The sequence below is a fragment of the Dichomitus squalens genome (assembly GCF_000275845.1).
Source record: "Dichomitus squalens LYAD-421 SS1 unplaced genomic scaffold DICSQscaffold_54, whole genome shotgun sequence".
NCBI lineage: Eukaryota > Fungi > Basidiomycota > Agaricomycetes > Polyporales > Polyporaceae > Dichomitus > Dichomitus squalens.
Window position 1 is genome coordinate 214,543 of NW_006766936.1, and position 11,510 is coordinate 226,052.

The following is an 11,510-nucleotide window of genomic DNA, read 5'->3' on the forward strand; positions in this document are numbered from 1 at the left end:
TGTCCGCACACGGACAATAGCTCCCTTTGTCCCCACGTCCGCTATTGTCCTACACCCCTTGTACTTTGTACCCATGGCGACGCTATTGTTCTCTAGCGCCCATTGTTCGTTCCCTGTATATAGCTGGATCCCTTGCTACCTGGAGACTCTAGTTTCAACCTCTTGTCTCCAGGTAAGCCATCGTGTATTTCGCTCTGTAGATACTTCGCTCAATACACAACTTGTCTCCAGTCCTGCCTGTTGAGCTCCGCTCCAGTCTCACTGCGATCAGAGCTCGTCTGCGCTCCTGCCTGCCTTGCTCATCTCCACTTACTCGCTCGACAGTCAGTCGTAACACGGACCCCTTCCAATGAGTAAGCGCTCCTGCTGTCACATCAGTCACCTGCCAGTGAGTGAGGATGGGCGCTCCCAGGCGTCATGAGGTCTGGGGTTCGATCCTGGCCCCTCCACTTTCCGATACGAGTTGTCCGTGATCAAGGCCAGCGCCTGTCCTGGTACACATGACCCTCAGGTCACGTGGCACGGGAAAACTGTGACAAGATCTGATAGTTGCGTTCTGCAGGGGAGAGGGCATGAGATAGGTATGCGACTGGCATCCAGTCTTTGTTGATGTTCTGCTAATGGAGGATCGCCCCTGTGGCAAACATAGAGGTGTCACATTCGATTTGGAAGGGGGCAGATGGATCAGCCATGCAGAGTATGAGCTTCTGCTGGAACAAGTTACGAAGGGTGTCAAAGGTCACCTGACATTCGGGTGTCCATTGAAAGGGTAGGTTCTTCTGAGCGAGTTGCATCAGAGGTCTAGCGATCTTGCTATAGTCCCGGATGAAGTGTCAGTAGAAATTTTAGAAGCCGAGGAAGCTCTGGACCTGTTTGATGGTGGTAGGTACGGGCCAGCTGCAGATGCCATCGAGTTTGACCAGGTCCATGCCTAGCGATCCTTCGCGGATGATGGTGCCAAGGAATTCGACCTCGGTGATGTCGAACACGCACTTTTCTGATTTGAGAAACAGATCATGTTTGACCAGTCGTTGGACAACTCATTGTATCCACTGCTGGAGAGTTTCCTTCATCTTGGCAAAGATCAGAATGTCGTCCATGTAGATGACGATCTATCCTTCAGCGATCATATCTTTGAAGATATCATTTATCATAACCTGGAAGGTTGCAGGTGTGTTGCATAATCCAAAGAACATAACGGTCGGCTCATAGAGGTCGGGAGGAGTTTTGAAGGCGGCTTTCCACTGGTCGCCATCTTTGATGCGAACATTGTTGTAGCTGGTGCGAATGTCCAGCTTTGTGGAGGATTTGGCACCTTGCAACTTGTCGATGAGGTTGTTGATTAGGAAGAGGGAGTAGACGTTCTTCACTATTCTAGAATTGAGGTAGCGGTAGTCCTGTACAGGTCACATAGAGCCGTCCTTCTTATCTGTGAAGAAGAATAGGGACACTATCGGTGAAGTGGATGAGTGGATATATCCCTTGCCCAGGTTCTCATCAATGAACTTTCGAAGTTTCTGCATCTTGAGCAGGGACAGAGGATACAGCTTGCAGTTCCGGGGTTTGAAGTCAGGTTGCAGGTCAATGGGATGGTCCCAGGCCCAGGACTTGGGCATTCGTTTAGCCGCCTTCTTCTCAAACACTGTCTGATAGGGTATGAGATAGTCCAGGATGACTACCGTAGGTTTGGCGTCGGCCAACTTCAATCCTGCTTTGACAGCAAATTGGGTCAAAACAGTGGTACGAGCGATAGTGGTGTCGCCAATGATGAGCCTGTAGTAAAGCACTCAGTACGCGTGTACGCGGGACTAATATATATTTATAATACCTGTAGTAAAGCACTATAGAGTGATAGTAAGCATAAGCAATCGAAGTAAGTAATAATCGTATACTCACCTCAGTACGCGTGTACGCGGGACTGAGGTGAGCCGACTGAAATCAGGGGCACTTAATACCATACTAGAACAAGACATGTACGCTACAAGACAAATGAGACGTAGCATTCGAGAACAAAGTGGGATGAATCCGCCTAGGCGCGACAAGCCGCGACAAGGCGCATCACCGGCGCGACAAGACTGTTCGCCTGAGACACGGCCGGGGCTCTCGCACCACGCTTGCCTCGCCGTACGCGTTCCAACAGATCCATCGGATGGTGGCAGATGGGTTCCATTCAAGATGGATGTCTCCATGAAGGAAAGTGGTAAGGTGTCGACGGGGATTCCCTGAGGAATGTTGGTGGTATTCTCAAAGTTGTCGTTCCGCTTGTAGATACTTGGTGTCAAAACAGACCTTGCCTTGTACCCAGTCGATGTGAGGATTGTACTGGACTAACCCTGGCATGCCAAGGATGATGTTGCCCGGCCACAGTCTGCGATGTAGAGTTCCATAGGAAACTCGTGGTTGTTGATTCAGAAGTGGCCTACGAATTTGTGGGTGACTGGTCCAGCCGTGTTGGCGGTGCCATCGACATTGGTGAAATGAAGGGGAGAGGGTAGGGTGATAAGGGGGAGCTTGTGCTTCTTGGCGAAATTCCAGTTAAGGAGAGAAGCACTTGCTCCGCAATCAATGAACGTGTGAGCTCCGACACTTGTGGAATTGTACTCAATGTTGCTGGGGATAAGAATAGATTGACGACATCGTTCTGTAGTAGCAACAAACAAGATACTAATATAGTCAGAGGGCAGCTCTTCTGTCGGCGAAGACTGCCCGTTCAAAAACCCTCATCTAAATCGTCTACGTCGACCTGACTGATCATTTTGTCAGGTGTGTCCTCGCCATTGTCTTTGTCGTCTGCGACATCGCCGTTCTCTAGTTCATCAAACTTGCACACCTTCCGTTTCTTCTGCTCAGGCTGTCATCCCTTGGCACGGTTGTCCGCCTGCTTTTTCAGGCAGTCGTGTGCAATATGACCAGTATTATGGCAGTAGAAGCATTGCTTCTTCTCCCTGTCTTCCTTCATAGCTGGAGCGTCGACCCGTTGTATGGAGTTGGTACGGGTAGACTGTCCCTTTGAGCCTTGACCCTGTTGGTCGTTGCAAGAGTGTCCCTCGAGTTGGCGCAGGTGCCGTTCTTTGTAGTTGGAGTGTTCAATCTCCAGCACCCGTGCTGCCCACTTGTTAATGGTGGTGGGGACGAGGTAGGTGAGGCGAACACGTTGTCGCATGCTTTCTGGGAGACGCTCCTTGCAGAAGGACAGCTGGGCACTGTCTTCGAGTATACCGACTAGGGGGCAGAGGCAGAAGAATTCCGCATTGAAGTTGTCCGGCGCAGTAGGTCGGTATTCAAGATGGTACAGCTTGGATGCGGCCATCACAGCTTCTTCAATGGGTTGGAAGGTCCCTTGTAGGATGGCTTTGAATGCTGCCCAGGTGTTCCAACTGGTCCGTCGTGCTTGAGCAATGTAACCATCCTTCCAGGCGGTCACCTTCGGTCCGTCCATGAACATTAGGGCAGTGACAATGCAGCTCTGGTCAGTGGCATAGTTGACTGATCGTGCTTCAAAGAATAGGAAGAGTTTGTTGAGGAAAGTGCACAAGTTGTCATGATATCCGTCAAAAATATTGGGCGCGTGGACCTTAGTTTATCCAGTGGCAGTGCCTGGTGCACTGAGGGGTGCGACAGGTGGTGGTCCGCCAGGTCCTTGAGGGGGGTCCACCTCCCAGAAGAGGTCCACCACCGTGCAGAGGTCCACTGCCTTGCGGGGGTCCGCCAGCTTGAGGGGGTCCACTGCCTTGCGGAGGTCGGCCACCCTGAGGTGAACCGGTGGGCGAAGGTGGGCGAGTAGGTGATATCACGGGTTGTGCTGTTCCCGTTGGGGCTCTGCTGCCTGTGTAGCCAATGGTTTGACTAGGTTGGGCTGCCGTTGCCTGGCGTAAGGAGGGGATGCTGTCTTGAGGGGTGAACGTGTTCCCTGGCTGGAAGCTGGGAAGGCTATAGCAAGATAGTATGTCTGGTACATTCAGCTTATTTGCCAATCGGAATGGGGTGGCCTAAGTTTGAGCTTGTTCTTGCTGCGTTGCAGACATCGTAGTGTCTACATGTTCTGATGCTGAGTCCGTGTCATTGTCTAGTTCTTCCGGATGTTCCTGAATGTAGAGGAAGTCGTGGAGGGGGGTGACAGTTGCTTCATTGTCTCGAGGAGTGGGGTTGTCTTACAACAGGGGTGTAGCCTCAGTGGGCTCGTTCACTACGTCCGGTAGAGAACTGGTTCGATGGGTAGCAGGGCTATGGGGAGGGGAGGGGGCTGCTGTTCGACTGAGGGCCCAAGTTGTTCAGATGTAGGCTTCCTGCCTCTTCCGAGGCGCGTTTCTGGTTGTGACGTTGGGGCTGCTCTGTCTGTTGTATTGGTTGGGGCACAGGTGATTGGTGCAATTGTGCTTGTTCTATCCTTCTCTATTGAAGCTGATGTCACGTCAACTGTCTAGGTCGTACCGGTGAATGTGTTGGGCGCAATCGGTCCGCTGGATATTCATGCGGAGGGGTACCTAGTCTAGGTGAAAGTTGCGTAGAGTCTCTGAATTCTCAGAATCGTCGCTAGGAGATTTGTATTCGTTTTGAACGATGTGACAGTGAGACTCGTAAAGTTCCCTGGCCCCCACGAGTAGATGTAGGCGTTGGCAGTGTTCAGCGAAGTCTGGATCCAAAAGACTCTGTATGTTATGAAGATTCTCGGCCTGTTCGCGAATTTGAGCAGCAAAGTAGCTGGATCTGTGGCATCCTTCTAGGTCGTGGCTGATGGGTATGGGAGGAAAGGGCGGGCTGACGAGTCGTTGGAGGTTGTGAAGGATGTTGAAGACCGACTAATCTTGTTCAATAAGAACCTGGATGTGTGCTTGCTCAGAGATCGGAGCGAGGTGCAGGTGGTGGTTGGTGATATCATACAACGCGCTGGCGTTGTCCCAAATTCTCGTCAGGAGGGAGAGGATGTCTAGTGGTTCAGGGCTCGGGGGGTTGCCTACCGACGATTCTTGTTTGGTGTTGACAAGCGATGGTAGTTTGTCGTCCGCATTGTACCCGTCGTCACGGAGTACCCAATGCTCGAGTTTGTCAAGGATAGTGAATTCAAGGCTTGCCTGTGTTGATGCCCAAGAGTTGATAGTTTGGCGATATTTGTTCCAAACTGGACTGTGAAGGACGGCTCGTGCGTGAGTCCTTCCAATTCGGTCAAGCATCCGTTGACGGATGAGTTCGATAGCGGCCTGTTTCTGAGGCGTTGGTGCTACCGGTCGATTGAGGAGTAATCCTTTCTGGTAGGTTGCACATCTGTATGTGTCCTGTAGCTGCCATATCAAATGTTCGGCATCCTCTGGTCGGGCCTGGCACCGTATTAGGTTGAACACTCGATGTTTCTCGGGGGTGCGGTTGTGGTTATAGACGATTATCTCATCGTCTGAGTATTCGACCGTAGTGTCATCACGGTTGTGCGTTCGTCGGAGTCGGTCTGCAAGTTGACGAACAAAGCGCGCCACAATGAGTCCTATCTAGGGTGTGGTAGAAGAACTTCTGTTCTAATGTTATGCTCAAGTACTAACACAAGTCTGTCCAGACTTATCACGCAGACTTATCCAAGTACACGGTGTAGCACACGGGGAAGAGAGTATCACACAAGTCCCTAGATTGAGTGATATAGGGATATAGGAGGTAATAAAGAGGAGAACAGAAGTGGGGGACCTCTACCGACTACAGGCCTCCTTATATACTATGGGGTACTGACTGTATTAGGAAGGCGAAGGGAACCGACCAAAGTGGGGAGGTATGAGGAGACTGTAAAGGAACACGTCTGGTCAAGGCTGGGCCCAGTATAGCACACGGCCTAGGTCAGAGTCCTGCAATATAACCGAAAGGGGATAGAGGCAGGGTAGAGTCCTAAGTCTGGGCCAGAGTCGGGACATGTAACCGAAAATGGGAAAGGGTCAGGGCCAGGGTCGGGGTCTGGGTCAGGGTGAAGTAATATAGCCGAAAAGGGAAAGGCTCAGGCTCAGGGTCCGGTCATGTAGACGAAAGGGAAATGATTAGGGGAGAGAGCTGAGTCTGGGAATGTAGTTGTCAGGGGGCGGAATGGGAAATGATAGTGTACAGGCGGACAATGGAAGATGGGAGGGTAAGCATAGGTCACTGAGGAGAGGAAGGGGGTTGAGCGTACACGAAGGCGACGGGGAGTAGTAGTCCAATAACAAAAAAGATGGGGGGTGGGGCGTACCAACGGTAACAGCACCGCCGTGAGCTGGGCGAGCAGCTGTTGTTGCTTTTCGATGGGCGGAGTTCTGGGCATGGTGTACGAGTTAGAAAAAATGTGGGGGTAACGGGTATGGTGGGGTTAGGTGACGCCTACAGCACCAGACCAGCAGCACCCCGACCTTTATAGATCCTCCGCTCCCCGACTCTGCTTGCCCTAAACATCGCCGATCAAACTTGCTTCTTTTTCCATTTCCTTTCCCACATCCTCCGTTTCAACTTCTCCAAACTCCGCACGTGATCTGTTCCGGACTCCGGACTCTGGCCTCCACGATACTATAGGCCTCGAGGGCTTGGCTCTAAGGGGGGGATACTGTTACGCCCCGTGCCTAAGTCCCTCTGGATCTCCGTTGGACACCGCACTAACTCCGTCGGACCTCCGGACTTGCTTATGAATAGTTACTTATGTACTGGTTTCCGTCTCCTTCCCAGTCTCCAATAGGGGCTATGTGAATTTCCAAGTGTCTGCCCTGTCTCTGCTGGAATGTCCATTTTTCTATATCAGTACCTAACGCCGCTTACATCACAGCTCCACTTAGCGTCGGTGTTCCGCCAACTCCGGTCGGACCTCCTCCCCCGATATCTCCGATTTGGACTTAAGGAACACCGGCTTCGTAGTATATAGACCTCCGGACTTAGTACAGTATTCCTTAGTTCAGATATCTCGTTACCCAACTCCCTGTCTGTTACGCTACCTGTTATCTTATGACAATCTATTCTCTCTGTCTCCGTCCGTTCTCCATCCGCTCTCCGTTTGCTCTCCGTCTGATCTCCGGCTCCAAAATCAAGGGCATCCTCAGGATCCTCAGGGCATTGCCAATAGCTTCGCCAAAGTCCTCCCCCCGTGTCTGCCCGGTTCCGACTCTGATCTCCAGAACTCCGGAGCTCCGGCGGCACAGTCCTAACAGGTCGCTACCAAAGATGAGGATATCATCTAGATACACCATGATCTTTCCTTCGACAATGAGTTCCTTGAAGATGTCGTTCATGAACACAGAGAATGTGCTTGGGGAGCCGGTGAGTCCGAAGAACATGACCATAGGCTCGAAAAGCCCTTGGTTGGTAGTGAACGTAGCCTTCTATTTGTCGCCTGTCTTAATCTGGATGCTGTTGTAGCTCTGGCAGACGTCCAGTGCAGTGTAGATCTTGGTGTTCTTGAGTCGGTCCATGAGTTCCGCAATGAGCGGGAGCAGGTACTGATTCTTCACTGTGATGGCATTCAGTCGTCAGTAGTCTTGGGCCGGTTGCAGACTGCCATCCATCTTTTTGACAAAGAAGGGTGAGGACATCGGAGACTTCGACTCACGAATGCAACCTTTGGCCAGATTCTCCTGAAGAAACTTGTCAAGCTCAACTTGCTTGCTGGGTGTGTTGGCTGCAGTGGGCCTCAGAGGGGTCACAATGGCCTAGGTCGAGCTCTGTAAGTCTTAAGGACTGCAGAGTCGACTCAGGCGCAGATGATGGTGCACAGAGCACGTGGGAACTAGCTAACACGACCATACACTAAGTGGCGCTGGAATGGCACCAAACAGACCAGAAATGTGTAAGGTAGACACTAGTCTAGAGTGCAGTCAGATCTACAGTAATGGAAACTACTAGTGAAGGAAATGTGATATGTCCATTGAACTGGGAGTTGTGACTATACGAAAATTACTGTAGGTAGCGGACAGCGCAAACCATGTATGGCACAAAGCAGGACTTGGTGGTATTAAATTCGATGGCGCTACAGCACCGACTCCAACACTCTCCCCTAATCTATAAAGTCCTCAATCTAAGCATCTTCACCATCTCAAGCACCTTGGGCTTGGGCAGCGACTTGGTCAGGATGTCTGCTGGCATGTCAGATGTACGCAGATGCACAATCTCAAGCCGACCCTTGGCCACCTCGTCTCTGAGCCAGTAGAAGCGCAGATCCAGATGCTTCATCCACCCATGATGCTCTGAGTTCTTCGCCACAGAGAGAGCAGAGAGATTGTTGATGCGAAGCCTGGAGGCAGAGGAGATGTCATAGCCAAATTCAGAGAGCAGGTTTTGCAACCAGAGCACCTCTTGGCCAGCTGACACCGCTGCAACAAACTCTACCTCTGTAGTGGAGAGAGCGACCAGAGACTGAAGGCGACTCGACCAGGGAATCACTCTAGTGCTCATCTTGATCAAGTAGCCAGAGGTAGAGCGACCGGTGTCTGGGCAGCCTGCATGGTCTGCATCCGTGTAGGAGGTGAAGAGCTCTGAGTCCGACAAAGGGGAGTAGGTGAGCTTGTAGTCAAGGGTGCCCTTGATGTAGCGAAACAGGTGCTTGACTGCTTTCCAGTGGGTGATGCCAGGGTTCTGTGAAAAGCATGCGAGCCTGCCCACAGTGCGAGCTATGTCTGGGCGAGTTGCCACAGCGAGATAGAAGAGGGAATCCACCGCTTGATGGTAGGGAATGCTTTGCATCTCACGAATGTCAGAGGGTGAAGATGGGGCCATATCTGTGTTGAGGCGAAGGCCAGGATCCATGAGAGTGCCCACAGGGTCGCAGTTTGCAAACCCATACCGCTCGAGGATGTCCAGGGCGTACTTGTTACGACTGACTGTCGAGCGAGTAAGTGGAGACGAGTGAGGCAGGCAGGAGCGCCGACGAGCTCTGATCACAGTGAGACTGGAGCGGAGCTCAACAGGCAGGACTGGAGACAAGTTGTGTATTGAGCGAAGTATCTATAGAGCGAAATACACGATGGCTTACCTGGAGACAAGAGGTCGAAACTAAAGTCTCCAGGTAGCAAGAGATCCGACTATATATGAGGAACGAACAATGGGCGCTAGAGAACAATAGCGTCGCCATGGGTACGGAGTACAAGGGATGTAGGACAATAGCGGTCATAGGGACAAAGGGAGCTGTTGTCCGTGTGTGGACAAAGGGAAACCGTAGCGAGTAGTGAACAATAAGGAAACGTATGAGGCAATGGTCTGAATCGAAAAGGAAACGTAGTGCCGTGAGGGCGGTTCGTGACAGTACCCCCCTCCAAAGGATCGTGTCCTCACGATCGAGGCTTTGAAGGAAACTTGGCGTAGAATTTCTTGACCAGCTGAGGGGCGCGCACCAGGTTTTCCGCCGGTTCCCAGCTGTTGTGCTCGTTACCCCAGCCTTTCCAGTGAATGAGGTACTGGAGTTTCTTCCATCGGCCGAAGCGTCTTGAGTCAACGACTTCGTCAACCTTGTATTCTTCCTCCCCCTCCACTTCGAGAGGGGCTGGCTCGGGTGGATGACGGCCTGGGAGATCACTGTGCTGGTGGGGTGTGAGGAGTGAGACATGGAAGACAGGGTGGATTTGCATGTCCTTGGGGAGTACCAGCTCGTAGGCCAGTGGTGCGACCTGTTTCTTGACCACATACGGTCCAGCCGGCCAATCTACGAGTTTTCGCGGCATCCCCGTGATACGCAGATTGCGGGTGTCGAGCCAGACCTTCTGTCCAGCTCCAATGGTTGGTAGTTCTTGAACGTGTTTGTCGAAGTGCTCCTTCATGCACTCGGCTGCCAAATCCAGTGCCGCGTTCGCGTCCTCTTGTGCCTTCTGTAGTTCTTCTCGCCATTCGTCAGCTGCTGGTACTTCCGTGTCGAGAACCAGAATGTGAAACTCCGGGTTGTATCCGTACATCAGGAAGAAGGGTGAGTAGCCAGTGGCCGAGTGAACCCATGAGTTGAAGGCAAACTCCGCGATTGGCAGCCAGTGGACCCAATCGTCTCATTGCAGAGAACAGAACATGCGGAGGTATGCTTCCAGCTCCTGGTTCCAGTGTTCGGACTGTCCATCGGTCTGAGGGTGGTATGCTGTAGATAGTGCACTCTCGATGCTGAGGCCCTTAAGGACTGCGCAGAACAACTTGCTTGAAAACTGCGGTCCTCGGTCTGAGATGATCTTCTGTGGGACTCTACGCAGTCGAACATGATCGCTGATGAGGTTCCATGCAGCTCCTTCAGCGTCGACCTCCTCATCTATTGCAGCGAAGTGCACCATCTTGCTGTGCCGGTCTGCCATGATCTGAATGGCATTGTACTCGACTCCAGCCATCGTGACCTTGGGAAGCCCGACAATGAAGTCCATAGTCATGACACGCATTGGGCCATCCAGGATCTCATTTGGCTGCAGCAGTCCATATGGTTTCGTGCGCAATGTCTTCCCTCGATGGCAAGTGTAGCAAGTCCGTACGTAGTCCTTCACGAATTGAGCCATGCCGTACCAGTAATAGTTGTGCGACAGCAGCTCAACTGTCTTCCAAACTCCAGAGTGTCCTGCCAGAGGAGAGTCATGGTGAAGCCGTACCAGCTCAGTCCGCAACTTCTGACCGTTCGGAATGTAGATCTTGCCCTAATACTAGAGGAGATCCTGTTCGATGTTCCAATCGACCAGGTCATTTCGCAGTGCTGCAGGTCTGAGCTTCTTCACATGCTTCAGGGCTTCTACAACTGCAGGTTCAAAGTTCTGACACTCCCTGATGCACTTCAGGAGGGTCTTGTCCGGTACAACCGCAAGGTGTCCTCATCGACTCATCAGGATATGGAACTATTCAGGGCGGAGTACTGTTCAAGCCAGGTTGTCTTCACCATCACCGTGCTAATAGTCTGGTCGCCTCGACATTGCGTCTGCATGTCCGTTAGAGATATCAGGCTTGTGGGTGATGACAAAGTCAAACCGGGATAGGTACAAAGCCCATCGAGCTTGTCTGTGAGTGAGGTTCTGTGCCGTCCTTCAGTACTCGAGGTTCTTGTGGTCCAACTCAATCTCAAACTGGGAGGGGAGACCTTCGAGGTAGTGACGCCATGCCTGCAAGGCACGAATGATTGCGAGCATCTCCTTGTCGTAGATCTCATAGTTCCGTTCTGTCACGAACCGCCCTCACGGCGCTATGTTTCCTTTTCGATTCGGACCACTGCCTCGTACGTTTCCTTATTGTTCACTACTCGCTACGGTTTCCCTTTGTCCACACACGGACAATAGCTCCCTTTGTTCCCACGTCCGCTATTGTCCTACACCCCTTGTACTCCGTACCCATGGCGACGCTATTGTTCTCTAGCGCCCATTGTTCGTTCCCTGTATATAGCTGGATCCCTTGCTACCTGGAGACTCTAGTTTTGACCTCTTGTCTCCAGGTAAGCCATCGTGTATTTCGCTCTGTAGATACCTCGCTCAATACACAACTTGTCTCCAGTCCTGCCTGTTGAGCTCCGCTCCAGTCTCACTGCGATCAGAGCTCGTCGGCGCTCCTGCCTGCCTCGCTCGTCTCCACTTACTCGC

At 52.0% G+C, this 11,510-nt stretch overlaps 1 protein-coding gene across 1 annotated transcript; it reads left to right on the plus strand.

The window, feature by feature from the left end:
• Positions 1–10,400: 10,400 nt before the first annotated feature.
• Positions 10,401–10,916, plus strand: DICSQDRAFT_69412 (uncharacterized protein; the record flags this gene model as incomplete). The annotated part of the gene is made up of 1 exon (XM_007369758.1): positions 10,401–10,916. The coding sequence occupies one exon, from the start codon at positions 10,401–10,403 to the stop codon at positions 10,914–10,916; it is 516 nt and encodes a 171-aa protein (XP_007369820.1).
• Between the last annotated feature and the right edge of the window lie 594 nt (positions 10,917–11,510).